Source organism: Glycine soja, chromosome 18, assembly GCF_004193775.1.
Source record: "Glycine soja cultivar W05 chromosome 18, ASM419377v2, whole genome shotgun sequence".
Taxonomy (NCBI): domain Eukaryota; kingdom Viridiplantae; phylum Streptophyta; class Magnoliopsida; order Fabales; family Fabaceae; genus Glycine; species Glycine soja.
Window position 1 is genome coordinate 27388253 of NC_041019.1, and position 15499 is coordinate 27403751.

The 15499-nt window shown below is 38.1% G+C and overlaps 1 protein-coding gene across 1 annotated transcript in view; it reads left to right on the forward strand.

Annotated features, from left to right (window-relative positions):
• The first annotated feature begins 11079 nt into the window (after nt 1-11079).
• Nucleotides 11080-15499, forward strand: part of LOC114397140 — a 45653-nt gene continuing 41233 nt past the window's right edge. The window contains exon 1 of the mRNA XM_028359253.1: nt 11080-11093. Within this exon, the coding sequence (XP_028215054.1) occupies nt 11080-11093 (14 nt within the window). The remainder of the gene's footprint in view (nt 11094-15499) is intronic.

Here is a 15499-nt window from a genome sequence, read left to right on the forward strand (position 1 = left end):
AAAGATAGTGAGAAAACTACTTGTATAATACAAGACCATTGGGATAAGTCAAGGATTTGTGCTCTCTTAGAATCTAAGCCTTTGAATCCTAGAAAAACCAATGAATTTTTGTAGCCAAGCCTCACTACAAACCTGAGAAAGTCCTTCTGATTTTGTTTATACATTTCAGACTTTATGGCATGAGATGAAATTTAAAGATTGGACCTCTTGCTAGTTTTTATCAATGAATAGCTCAAACACTTGTGCTTGAGTGAAACAGTAGCCGTGAGACTGTGGTTTAAGCTATTTTCCTTGATATTTGTCTTATGCCTAACTTCATCTATCTATTCAGGTTACATTTTATTCTTCTCTTTGGATAACTGCACACCTTGTGAAAGACAAGTGATGAGGGCATTTTACTCCATTCTCTTATCATGCTATCAGTCACTTTGTAGCATACACCTTTGTACATAGTCACTGCATGTCATTGTCACTTGAGGACAAGTGAGCTGTTCTCTTTTTGCTAGAGGACAAGCAAAACTGTAAATTTAGGGGAGTAGTTAGTCGGTGAAAACGACTAACTTTTGTGTATAAAACTTGTATAAATTGTATCAAACTCTCCCAATTTATGGTTATTTTGTAATGTTATAAGTATTTTCTGTTAAGTATAGGTAATAAATACTTAGTATTTTCTTTTTGTATGTTTAATAATCATTTTCTCTTAATTTCAAGTTAATTAGGCAAGCTTTGGAAAGTGTTGTTTTTCACCTTCTCGCTAAGCCAATATGTTGGCTTAGCGAGCATCCGCTAAGCGCAACACTCCTGGGCTAAGCGCAAGGAAGAATCCAGAAGAAGATGAGTTGTACAGATTCACTAAGCGCACCGCTTCTGTTCATCTGCTAAGCGAGAAAGGCGCGCTAAGCCAAAAATCACTAACGTGGGCTAAGCGCACGAGCACGAACAAGCCGACCTATTTAAGCCTGAAATCAGATTTTGTGAAGGGAGTTTGGACTGGGATTCAGAGCTTTGCATGTCTAGGGTTTCTAGAGAGAGAAAGGTCCAAGTTCCAGAGAGTTTTGAGAGATTTTGTTGTGTGAAGATCTGTAGAGACCAGAGCTCGAAGCAGGAGTTGGTTAGAGAGCTTGAGATGAATTTATGAGTGATTGTGAGATCCTAGAGGTGGAGGAGACATCCTCACCACTTGTATTTTTTCAATCATTCATCTTGTTCTTCTCTTTGTTGTTAAGAAGGCTTCCTGGTATAGAAAGCTAAATCCTCTGTTGGATCTTCCCTGTAGGTACCTGATGTAAATATATTTCTATCTATTTAATGATGCTTTGTGTGTTCTCTGTGCTATCTACTTTTCATTCCAGTATGCCTTTACCTTGATCATGTAGATGCATGCTTTTTTAGGGTCATTCAACAGTGGAAACTGGTTTGACTCTAAAGTCATTGATAGTGAAGGGCTGAGTTGTCGTGCTTTCAAAAGGAATCGGGGTGCGATAAGTTAGTTGAGTATGTGTGTCTTAATGTGGTCCTGGTTGAGTTTAGTCTTACAAGAGGAATCTTCGGACGAGGCTTGATCAGGATTAGGGTAAACTATCATGAGAAATCAGGGTTTAGTATCTCAGGAGACACCATAAGAGCACATGAGCATTGTTAGATAGAGAATATCATTTTCGCATCAGGCACCTATTAGGAAGACCAACGTGTACTCTACTTGTTTTTACACATCATTTCTCTCGCGTGATTTTCATTCTTTTTGCACAGATAGTTTATACACTTGTTCATATTCACACTTATTTTTACACAATAGACGCCTATTTGCTGAAATAGATTACCAAATAACACAAGTTCCCCGAGTGTTCGATACTCGGTTCTTACCGTTTTATACTACTTGTGCGATCCGGTGCACTTGCCGAAAGCCGAACACTGATACTCTGCCAGATTATCTTTTGCACTAAGCGCGCTGAAGCTGCACTTAGCAATGGATATGCGCTTTAGCCCAACTGCTGAGCTTAGCCCCACTACTACATTTTGCAATTCAAAACTTAGCCTCTTTTTCACCTGAAAATGCACAGATTTCATCATTAAATCCAATGGAAATATTCTAGAGACAACATTAACCATAAAACAAGATTTATTTCCAAAAATTACTACAAAATAACCATAAATTGGGGAACTATACAAGCTTTGGAAAATGATTTCTATACAAAAGTTAGTCGTATGAAGCGACTAATAGTTATCCAAGGAGAGGTCTTCTAGAGTTCTCTATTCTCTAGTAAATTCTTTAGGCATTGTCATAGAGATTTCTTTGCTTTGTTCAAGCTCTTCTTATCCTTGATGTCATCTTCAAGAGTAGAATCCTTTTCCTAAAAACCTATATCTTCTTCTAAAGAATTATCTTAAGCAATAAAGTTAGTTTCATCACAAACTACATGTACAAATTCTTCAACATTTAGAGTTCGTTTATTGAATACTCTATATGCTCAAGAGGTTATACTTTAGTCCAACCACATATAGAACATTTTTATTTGAGTTTTGTACTGACTTCTAATATTTCCTTCTCCCATTATATTTCCTTCTGACAAGCATCTACTTTTTGTTAGCCTACTACATACGAACTCCACAGTTAAGTGTGCTTATCTTGAAGTAGTTACGGGATGGGTGATCTTCTAGCAAGTTTCCTAGAAAGCATATGAGAGAGGATAAAGCACGCTGAAAAGTCTTGTGTAGGTTTATGGGGACAATCATTGCCATGAAGGACACCATAAAAGGTATTGAGATTCTGATCTTAGAACATATTTTGGCAGACCTTCAAAGGGTCCAACTGACAGCTCTAAGCTCTATGATGACTGGTTTGAGGTCATGGGCTTAGGAAGACAAAGATTATGAAGAAGTTCTCGGAGGACAAGAGTGAAGACTTTAAGTTCAAATCTCTAACTTCCTCTGGAAGGATTATCCATTGGATTTGCATGTACTTTATGCTGCCTCGAGTTGGAACTTTTCAAAAGATAAATAACCATGATCCTCTGGTTATTTGCTGCCTTTTGAAGAAGGTTCCCTTCAGCTCGCCTCATTTGATCATTAATTACATGATCAAGGCAACCCAGCCTATGAAATCCACCTTTAGTGTTCTTTATGGAATGCTAATGACCCTGGTGTTTAAGCACTTTGGAGTGCCTTTGGAAGATAAAGCTAATAATGATGATGTTCTATCTTAGGGTGAGAAGAATGTTGCTATATCAAAGTTAATTCCACACCCAGGTTTGAAGAAGGCTTGTAGATGCTTTGATGAAGAGGAAGAACAAAACAAGGAGAAGAAGAGGAATAAAAAGAATGAAAAGGAAGAAAAAGAAAGAAAAGACACAAAGAGGTCACCACAACTCCTTACTAACTTCATCAAAAGTGGCTAAAGGCTTAAGGCAATAGTAGGAAGAAGTCCTCAGACCAAGGACCAAATGGTGGAAGAGAAGAAGTTGCCTTCGGAGGAAAAGCCTATTTCTTCACCTACTGTTTGAAGCATCTGTGCCAGAGATGGAGATCTTTAATATCAGTTGTACCCTTGGATCTATTCAACGAGCATTTAAACTGCAGAAATTCAGGTTGGTAAGCTGGTAGAAGAAGTGACTCAAGCTATGAGCAGAAGAGAAGAAGAGATTGTAGAGGTTGACACTCAAGAGGAGAGCCTTATGAATGAGCATGATTTAGAAGAAGAAGATGAGAAGAAAGTGCAACAATGAGAATAGTGCTTACAAACACACACTCGACATGAAGGTAATTTCCAAGTTAACACATGTTCTCATCAACTAACTATCAAAGAAGAAAGGCATGAAGACCATGAGGGTTCAATCATTCTAGGACAACCTTGTCTGCCATTTGCTAGTTGTGTTTTCAACATGGGTAAAGGTAAATTGGAATTGAATGTAGAGGATCAAAAGATCTCCTTTGACTTAATTGAAGCAATAAAACACCCAGATGACGATGAAGATTGGTTCGAAGCAGAAATATCAGAGCAGGAGATGGAATTAATAGCCTCAGACATGATATTACAGACGTCTGGGGAACAAGAATTTGAATATGTGACAAAATATCTAGTCAATGAAGATGGAGGAAGAATGCTAGCTTGTGTTGAAAAACTGGGGGATCTAGACGATGAATCTATTGATCATGTGATGTTTGAAGAATTGGAAAACAATAAACCAAAAGAAAAGCCCAAAGTAGAATTAAAGACCTTTCCAGCACATCTAAAGTATGTATTCTTGGAGGACAATTAGACCAAACCTGTTATAATTAGCAGCTCCTTGCAGAAGAAAGAAGAGGATCAACTGGTACAGATTCTGAAAAGTTACAAAGCCGCTATTGGTTGGCACATCTCTGATTTAAAAGGAATCAGTCCCTCATATTGTATGCACAAAATTAATATGGGAGCTGATTACAAGCCAGTGAGACAACCTCAAAGAAGGCCGAATCCAATAATGAAAGAAGAAGTAAGAAAGGAAGTGCTCAAATTGCTAGAGGCAGGGCTCATTTACCCAATCTCGGATAGTTCATGGGTTAGTCCTGTTCAAGTTGTTCCGAACAAGGCAGGTATGACAGTGATAAAAAATGATAGAGATAAGCTAATTCCTACAAGAACAATTACTGGGTGGAGGATGTGTATTGATTACAGGAAGCAAAATGAAGCCACCAGGAAAGACCATTACCCGCTTCCCTTCATGGATCAAATGCTTGAGAGACTTGCAGGGCAATCTTTCTACTGTTTCTTAGATGGATACTCGGGCTACAATCAAATTGCAGTAGATCCTCAGGACCAAGAAAAGACAGCTTTCACATGTCCTTTCGGTGTATTTTCTTATCACTGCATGTCATTCGGTTTATGTAATGCCCCAGCTACATTCCAGAGATGTATGATGGCAATTTTTGCTGACATGGTAGAGAAATGTATTCAAGTTTTTATGGATGATTTCTTTGCCTTTGGTGCATCTTTTGAAAATTGCCTAGCAAATTTAGAGAAAGTGTTAGAACGCTGTGAAGAATCTAATTTGGTGCTCAACTGGGAAAAATGTCACTTTATGGTTCAAGAAGGTATCATGTTGGGACACAAGATTTCTAGAAGAGGAATTGGGGTGGATAAAGCAAAGATTGAGGTTATTGATAAATTTCCACCTCCAATTAATGTTAAAGGCATACGGAGTTTTTTGGGTCATGCTGGATTCTATCGACGATTCATTAAAGACTTTTCCAAAATTGCTAAACCACTGAGTAATCTGCTGAACAAGGATGTTGTGTTTGTGTTTGATGATGAATTTTTAGAATCCTTTAATACCATTAAAGCCAAGTTGGTCTCTGCTCCTGTGATCACAACACCAGATTGGGGACAAGAGTTTGAATTAATGTGTGATGCAAGTGATTATGCAGTAGGTGCTGTGCTGGGACAGCAAAAGGGCAGAATTTACTATTCTAGCAAGGTCTTGAATGATGCTCAGATCAATTATTCCACCACTGAGAAAGAATTACTAGCAATTGTGTATGCACTTGAGAAATTTAGATCTTATTTGGTGGGGTCAAAGATAGCAATTTACACTGATCATGTAGCAATTAAATATTTGTTACTTCAAGAATTTGATTTAGTCATCAAGGACAAGAAGGGATCTGAAAATGTGGTAGAAGACCACCTATCCAGATTAGTCAATGAGGAGGTCACTTTAAAAGAGGCTGAAATAAAAGATGAATTTCCTGATGAATTTTTGTTTATGATTGCAGAGAGACCATGGTTTGCTAACATGGCAAATTTTAAGGCAGCTGGGATCATTCCCAAAGACCTCACTTGGCAGCAGTGGAAGAAATTATTGCATGACACACGATTTTATATATGGGATGATCCACACTTGTTCAAGGTAGGTGCAGATAATCTTCTAAGAAGATGTGTGACAAGTGAGGAAGCCAAGGGTATATTGTGGCACTGTCATAATTCACCATGTGGAGGGCATTATGGTGGAGACAAAACAGCGGCTAAGGTCTTACAGTCAGGATTTTTCTAGCCAACACTCTTCAAAGATGCCCATCATCATGTCTTGAAGTGTGATCAATGCCAAAGAATGGAGGGAATATCCCAAAGGAATGAAATGCCTCTTCAAAACATTATGGAAGTTGAAGTTTTTGATTGCTGGGTTATTGATTTCATGGTTCCTTTCCCTTCATCTGCAGGTAATGAGTAAATTTTGGTGGCTATTGATTACGTGTCTAAATGGGTGGAAGTTGTGGCCACTCCAAGAAATGATGCTAAGGCTGTGGTAAAGTTTATAAAGAAAAATATTTTTGCTCGATTTGGGGTGCCTCGGATTTTGATTAGTGATGGTGGTTCGCATTTTTGTAATGCTCAGCTTCAAATGGTGTTGAGTCAATATCATGTGAATCATAAGGTAGCGTCACCCTATCACCCTCAAACTAATGGCCAAGCTGAACTATCCAACAGAGAATTAAAGAAGATATTAGAGAAAATAGTGGTGTCAACCAGAAAATATTGGAATCAAATTAGAAGATGCACTATGAGCTTATAGAATTGCATACAAGACCCCAATTGGCTTATCTCCTTTTCAACTGGTGTATGGGAAATCATGTCATTTACTAGTTAAAATGGAACACAAAGCATATTGGGCTCTGAAATTCCTAAATTTTGATGAGAAGGCATCCAGGGAGCAAAGGAAGATTCAACTTTTAGAATTAGAAGAAATGCGACTGACAGCATATGAATCTTCAAAAATCTACAAAGAAAGAGTCAAAGCCTATCACGATAAAAAGCTGTTGAAGAGAGATGTTAAACCAGGACAACAGGTATTGCTTTTTAATTCAAGATTGAAATTATTTCTTGGTAAACTGAAGTCCAAATGGTCAGGACCTTTCGTCATTAAGAATGTTCGGCCTTATGGTGCAATAGAGCTGCATGATCCATAATCTCAGGACCCTGACAGAACATGGGTGGTGAATGGTCAAAGATTAAAATTGTACCATGGTGGAGAATTTGAGAAGGCAAACACCATCTTGCATTTTATCACCCATTGAGGTACATGCGTCAAGCTAATGACGTTAAAGAAGCGCTTCCTACGAGGCAACCCAGTTCTGATTCCTTTCATTTTGTTTTTCATTCATTCCATAAGTTGGAATTCGCTTTTTGATCATTGAAAAAGGGGATATCAACTTATAATGAGTTAGAGATATTGGGGGGTTGTTCTACATGTTTTGAGAAAGTGGACTGAAAATAACTTAAAAACATTTTCGAGGAAACAATCCACTCGCTAAGCGCATGTCATGCGCTGAGCGCATCTCCGTTTTTTCGCTAAGCGAGGTTAGCCTGCACTAAGTGCCCAAACCCCTGCATCTCAAGGTGAGTGGCTCGCTAAGCTAGCCATGGGCGAGCTTAGCCCAATTCAATTCGATCTAAATTGGGCTTAGCGAGAGTCCATTCGCTGAGCGCATCATGTTTCGTGGCTAAGCGCGTTGCACTTGCGCTAAGCCCTATTCTTTGCGGCCAAATCACTGGTTTAATCAAGCTAAGCGAGACCCATTCGCGCTAAGCGAAATTCCTTGCGGCCTGGATAGCGCTAAGCTAGCAACCACTTGCTAAGCGCATGCCCCCCTGTATGTAGGATGCAGTATTTTCGCTAAGCTGACCAAGAATGCGGCTTAGTGAGAGTTGCAGGTTTTCTTATCTGCACAAGTCGCTTAGCGTGCTGCTTTTCACTAAGCGTAGTTCTCTGTGCTAAAAAATAAAATAAAAAAAATTGAATTTCAAAATTTGGGCTTGGGCTTAGTGAAACGGCCTGTTAAGCGAGCGTATTGAGAAACCAAACGTCTCTCGAAACTCGCTTAGCGGCCGCACTCGCTAAGCGAGTTGGTCGAAAAACAGATAAGTGAGTGTAACAGCAGTTACACTCACATTCACTCGGATTTTCTAAAACGCGTCTCCGGCAACCTCTCTCTCCTAAATATTTGTGCATTGCATTTGTGCATTCTTCCTGCATCTTCTGTTAATCTTCACGAAGCATTTCTGATCCAAGTAAGTTCCTCATTTCATTTATGCTTTTACTTTTGTTAATACCTTAAGATAGAAGACATTAGGTTAGCAATTTAATTTTTAGGATTATATTGTAAATAGAATAGATAAAAATTAGGACTTTGTGAAAGATTGTACTGTGTAGGCAATTTTGATGGTTTTGCATGTTTGATAGGTGCCTTTTAGAGGCCTAAAAAAAGAAGATAACGAAGTTCATTTTCTGCGTTTTTTTTGGAAAACGCGACGAAGTCGCTAAGCACATCTGCTGTGCTAAGCGAGTTCATCAAAAGTGCTTGAATGTATGTATTTCCAGACGAACTCGCTAAGCCAACCATGATGCACTAAGCGAGTTCATCTTTTTAAAATGAATGCTCATCATCTGGTATGAACATGGCTAAGCGACAGCTGTGTGCGCTAAGCCATCAGAGCCTTGAAAGAGAAAAAACTTGAGGCTAAGCGAGTGTTGACTCGCTAAGCCCAAGTAACTCAGAGCATTTTCTGATCAATTGTTGTGCGCTAAGCCAAGGATATTTGAGCTAAGCGCAATTCGTTGCAGCAATCATTGGGCTAAGTGTGTCTGATGCGCTAAGCAACTTAACTTAGATAAATTTTGTGAAGTTTGGGTGCACTAAGCGACACTATTGTTGGCTAAGTGCTATTTAGTGCGACCTTGACTCGGCTAAGCGTGACCCTGTTGCGCTAAGCCTATGTGTGAAATAACTTGCTCTTGGCTAAGTGACTGCCTGCCTCGCTAAGCCAATTATGCATAAACAAATTTTCTAACATAATTGGCTAAGCGTGCCCCTGTTGCGCTAAGCCATAGTGTTATATCTGATGCAATCCTACCCCGCAAGGGCATTGGCTAGAAGACTCCAAGTAGATTGGGCTAGAGATCCAAGGAAAGGCCCTAGGGTTCTCATGAGCCTTAGGGTAGATTTCGAGCCCATGGGCTAAGTATGAGCCCGCTTATCTTTGTAAATATTAGAATAGGTTATTCCTTCGTCTAGGCCTTGTATTTTGGCCATTCTAGTAGTATAGGGTTTTAGCCTTGTATTTCAGGGCATTTTGAATTGTCTTTGTAATAAGGAATTTTTTTGTTATTTTCATGTTTTTTTTCATGGGGGTGAGCTTAGCTATTATAGGGGGTGTGTAGCTAAGCTCTAGCTTCTCATCTCAAGGAGGTGAGCTTAGCTATTAGAGAGGTATGTGTAGCTAAGCTCTAGCTTCTTTAGGAATCTTCTTAAGGAAGCTTCTCAAGGAGGTGAGCTTAGTTATGAGAGGGGTGTGTGTAGCTAAGCTCTAGCTTCTCAAGGAAGTTTTCTCAAAGAAGCTTCTCAAGGAAGTTTTCTCAAGAAAGCTTCTCAAGGAAGCTACCTAGTCTATAAATAGAAGCATGTGTAACACTTGTTGTAACTTTGATGAATGAGAGTCTTGTGAGACACAACTCAAAGTTCAACTTCTCTCCCTCTTTTATTCCTTCAATTTCGTGCTCCCCCCTCTCTCTTTCTCTCCCTCTTTCTTTTCCTCCATTGAAGCATCCTTCCAAGCTTCTTATCCAATGCTCATCTTGGTGGTGAAGCTCCTTCTTCCATGGCTTATTCCCTAGTGGATGGCGCCTCCTCTCACCTCTTCTCCTTTGTCTTCCGCTGCATCTCCATGGTGGAAAATCACCATTAAAGGACCTCATTGAAGCTCAAAGATCCAGCCTCCATAGAAGCTCCACAAGCAAGCTTCCATCAATATCTCTGAGGGCGCACTAAGCGAGCAGTATCCCACTAAGCACACATAGTTAATTTCAACTTTTATTTTTTGTTTTTGAACTTGAATAAATTTTGGTCTAATGTGAATTTTGGGTTCTTTTTACAGATGGCATCTAGGAAAAGGAAAAGCACTGCTTCTAGGCCACAAGCTCAGTATAATACCAAGAGATTCCAATCCTTGGAAGCTTGGAACCGATATACAGATAACATTTTAGACTGGAGGATCCTTTCAGAAAGGAATGTTAAGATTTGTCATACTGAATTCGACAAGTTTAAGGCAGAATTAGAAAGGCGTAACTTACACAAACGCCTCGCCAATCTCCAAGATGGAAGCATAAATATGGGTGTGGTAAAGAAGTTTTATGCTAACTTATACAGCACAGAAGACCAGAGCCCTAAGCAAGTGAGGGTAAGAGGACATTTAATCAAGATTGATGCTGACAGCCTAAACACCTTCTTAGAGACCCCAGTAGTTTGCTGCCTGTCTCTACATCCCTAGTAGGGGTTTTGTTCTGAATGCAGAGGACCATCCTTGGAAGCTTCTAAGGAAAGATCTTACCACTCTTGCACAAACATGGAGTGTCCTCTCCTACAACAACCTGACTCCCACTTCCCACACCTCTGATCTTAATATGGACAGGGCCAGGTTGGTTTACGGCTTAGTCACAGGCATGGACATGAATATCGGAGCCCTAATCTCAGGTCAAATTTCTACCATTGCTCAGAGTAACTCCTATAGGCTCAGATTCCTAGCCTTGATCACTGCTCTATGTAGAGCTAGAGGAGTTACCTCTAACAGTCTAACCTATGAGAGCCTGAGCCCGACCATTAACTTGGCTTACATTAAGAAAAACTGTTGGAATGTGGATGATCTGACAGTTAACTTCAGAGGGGCTAGGAAGGTAAGGGCTCGACCAGCAGATATTCCTTCTTCTTCTGCACCACCAACTCCTTCCAGTTCTGCCACTCCTACACCAGCTCCTCCCACTTCTGCCACCCTTACACCAATTGCCCAGGACTCTCAGCGCTTTGAAGCCATGCTTTAGAGTATTCATCAAGGGCAGATTTTATTACTGCAAAGCTTGCAAGTGGTAGCTCCTCCAGGGTCCATTTTGTCGGTAGAGCAGTTCATTAAAAAGGTATCCTGGCCTGGAACCTTACCTTCTACTGTGAAAGAGGGTGAGGGCCCCAGTGCTTAAGTACCTCAACAGGTACATGGAACCTTACCTTCTATTGTGAAAGAGGGTGAGGGCCCCAGTGCTTAAGTACCTCAATAGGTACATGATGCGTCTTTTGAGGTTACCATCCCTGGAGCTTTTGATTTTTCAGGTGCAGGAGTAGAGATTAGATCTGATGAGGTTGTTCTTCTTAAGCCAATTGTGCCAGTTATACATGAGTGATGTGCCATCATTTTCTTCTATTTTCTAAACCCTTTTTGCACCATTTTAATTATTGATTGGTCTTAATTGTCAATTAATTAGGCAGTTTTATTATTTGGGCCCATTCAGCTAATTTGATGTTTTTAATCTAATTTCAGGAATTAATGAAGCATTGGGCTTGAATCTAGAATTGGGCTTGGACTTGAAGAGGGCAGACTAATTTATTCTATAAAATTAGATCTTATCTTATCTAGATATTATTTTTAGATTTGATCTCATCTAGATATTATTTCATCTAGATCTTATCTTATCTTATCTTATCTAGATTTGATTTGATTTTACTTATGGGCTTGGATTTAAAACATATTTGTAAGCTTTGGGGCTGGAAAAAACTATATAACAGCACCAAGGTTCTAGTTTAGGGACCCCCTCTCTCCCTCGCGGGAGACTCTCTCTCTCTCTCCTCTCTCTCTTCTATTTTTCGTTTTTAGTTTTAGGCTCTCTTCTCTTTCTCTTTTAATTTCGTTTTTTTACAATTCCAGTTCAGACTTTTAGTTTTATCAATAAAATTTCATTCTCTATTTGATTAATGGAAGGCTAAGTCCGCAGCGTTGTTTTCCCTTGAGGATCAAGCACAGTTCTCTTTGAGGTTCTATTATTACTGTTAAATTCTGTTTAGTTTTTTCCTCTTCACTAATTACTTTGAATTTGTTGCTTTTAATTCATGCATGCTTAGTGCTTGATTAATTGTCTCTGCGCTTAATTTACGTTCATGCTTAATGATCAATTATGAGTAATTGGTGTATGTGATGCTTAATCACATAATGAATGCCTTATGTTGAATTTCGCTTAGTAATTTAATTTAGGGTTGGATTAAGTGGTTAAACTGATAAAGGATAAACTCTCGTAACCTAGGATAAGAGACTTGCTTGTGAATCAAGGGGAAGCAACGTGTTTTAATTCTGATATTTTCTAATTCACATATATTCGCTGTTTAATTTACAAAAGCAAACAACCCCCCCCCCCATTGTTACTGTTACTGTTACTGCAAGTATATTATGAACATTTGGCTTGTCACTGCTCGTTGGGAAACGACCTAGGATCACTTCCTAGTTACTACATTTTAATGTTTATTTGATTCGGGTACGGCCTCAATCAAATTTGGCGCCGTTGCCGGGGAGCAGTGTCCAAAGGTTCATAATAGCTAGCTATTGTTGTGTGTTTAATCCTTTCGTGTTTTATGTTTAATTGTTAGTATTGTGTTAGTATGTGTGTTAGTGTTGATTAGTTCACTGGTATTGATAATAGACAAATCCAGAATCCATATATCTAGGCTAATTAGACTTGTCAGGTTTTAGCGATTTTAATATATAGATTTTAGTCCTTATTTTCATTGTCGGACTTCCTTAGAAGTAGTTATTCCTTATTTTTTTACTGTTGGGTTTTAGGAGTAAGTATTTAGATTTAGTAGATTTAGATCTTATTTATTTGAATTTCTTAGAAGTAGTTATCTTTATCGCAATTTAAATATTTTATCATATCTTATCTTTAAATTTTTTTATCTTATCTTATCTATTATCTTTATCTTCTATTTTGATCTTTCAATCTTTTATCTTCGAATTTTATCTTTAAATATCTTATCTTTTCTTTTATCTTCTAATTTTATCTTTAAATATCTTATCTTTTCTTTACCTTATCTTCTATCTTCTATTTTAAATTCTTATCTCTTGCTTTTAAATTGGGTTTGCATTAATCTAAATACAAACAAAGTCCCTGTTTCAGTCTTGGGTGTTTTGCTGTGAAGATTGTGCAGCCAAGCAGGAAAGATTGGAAGTACCAGGCTTGATGATGCTCTCTGGGCACATCGGACTGCCTACAAAGCACCCATAGGAATGTCTCCTTATCGGGTTGTCTTGGGAAAGGCATGTCATCTTCCAGTGGAAATTGAGCACAAAGCATACTGGGCAGTGAAGACTTGCAACTTCTCTATGGATCAAGCTGGCGAGGAAAGGAAGTTGCAACTGATTGAGATCAAAAGCGACTCCACAAACAAGAGCTTCAAGGTCAACGAACATCGACTTAAGCCATTCCTCACGAACCCTTCTTTAGTGGACGTAGTGGTGGAAGAGACTTCCTTACTCCACCCTACTCTTCCTCCACCATGACTTAGGGAGTTTTTCTTTTCCTATCTCCTTCTTTGCTTTTATTACACTTGTCCGATTCTCTTTGATGATTTAATTGTTTTTAATCTTTTAATTGTGCTACATTGAGGACAATGTGTTGTTTAAGTATGGGGGGGGGGGGGAGTGTTCTTTGGTTTCGCTAGTTTTGTTGGTTTTGTTAATTTGTTAGTTGTGTTAATTTGTTAATGTTGTTAGTTTCGTCGGATTTTCAGTTTAATATTTTGGGTCAATTTTGTGTGCACGTACGACTTTGCATGTTTTTCTTTGAATTATAGGATATGTTCAAGAATGGGTAATTGTTTTGAAAATAAAAGTTCTTGACATTTTGTGACTTGAAATCCTTGATTCTTCTCTACATGTCATGATAGTTTTGAAAGCTCAATTTGAAAGTGATGATTTTACCTTTGTGAGAATTTGAGCCATCCATCATTATAATCATTTGGTGTGTTTTGCCCCATTGATTGCTTGCACAATAGCCTTGGCTTGATTCTTGTTGATGCGTCCTAATTCACATGCATATTTGGAAATGATTAAGGCAATTTTGTTCTTATAAGCTTCTAGCCAAATGGACTTACCTTGAATTAATTCCTTTGATAGCCCTTTTGAGCCTTGTTTTCCCTTTCCTTGTTTTGAAGCTCACTACAAGCCTTAAGTGAAAAACCATGATATTACCATATCCTTAAGGAATTTTGGAGCTTTGGAATTGTTTTGGGAATAAGTGTGGGGGGGTTTTTTGTTTCATTGGACAACTTGTTTTGTTGGCTATGCTTCATGATGTATTTTGGGCCATACTTGATGTACATTGTATATTGGTTAAATGTTGGACATGCTGAATGAAATGTTGTTTCTCAAAGGCTAAAAAAAAAAAAAAAAAAAAATTTGAAAAAAAAAAAAAAATTCTAAAAAAAAAAAAAAGAAAAAAAAAAGGAAAAGCAATAAAGTTGAGTGAATAAGATCTTAAATGGCACAAGAATGATGAAACTCTTGGTTCTACTCTTCATGTTTAATTTTTATCTTTACTTCTTTTTATTTTCTTATTTTTTTCTTAATATGCACTTATTCCCCTTTGCTCCTCTATTCCTTTGGGATTTAGCCACTTATTCCATATTTCTCCATACCTTGTCCTTGGCCCCATTACAACCTTAAAAGACCTTTTGATCCTCATGTGCTTGTGTTTATGGGTTGATTGTCAATTTTAGAATCTTGCCAAGTTTATGTGGTGTTTTGCTTTCATGGGTGCTTTGAGGGTAAATAGTAGCCTAGACACTTGAGAGATAGAGTGTATATCTTGTGAGGCTTTATCACTTTTCATTCTTGAGCTGATTAAATATTTTGCCATGATTGGGTTGCTTGGATGATTTTCATGAATGTCTTGACTTTTTGGATCTCCTTATGTTAGATGTTACCCATTCCTTTTATTCCTTGATGTTCATTGAGAAATATGTGAATGTTTTTGTTTGTCTCCCTCTGATATCCTTGGATTTTGTTCTTTGTTTCATTTTGCCCAGGAGTGCAAAAGGCTAAGTATGGGGGGTTTTGATGTGCCATCATTTTCTTCTATTTTCTAAACCCTTTTTGCACCATTTTAATTATTGATTGGTCTTAATTGTCAATTAATTTAGGCAGTTTTATTATTTGGGCCCATTTCAGCTAATTTGATGTTTTTAATCTAATTTCAGGAATTAATGAAGCATTGGGCTTGAATCTAGAATTGGCTTGGACTTGAAGAGGGCAGACTAATTTATTCTATAAAATTAGATCTTATCTTATCTAGATATTATTTAGATTTGATCTCATCTAGATATTATTTCATCTAGATCTTATCTATCTATCTTATCTAGATTTGATTTGATTTTACTTATGGGCTTGGATTTAAAACATATTTGTAAGCTTTGGGGCTGGAAAAACTATATTAACAGCACCAAGGTTCTAGTTTAGGGACCCCCTTCTCTCCCTCTGCGGGAGAACTCTCTCTCTCTCTCTCTCCTCTCTTCTATTTTTTCGTTTTTAGTTTTAGGCTCTCCTTCTCTTTCTCTTTTAATTTCGTTTTTTTTACAATTCCAGTTCAACTTTTAGTTTTTATCAATAAAATTTCATTCTCTATTTGATTAATGGAAGCTAAGTCGCAGCGTTTGTGTTTCC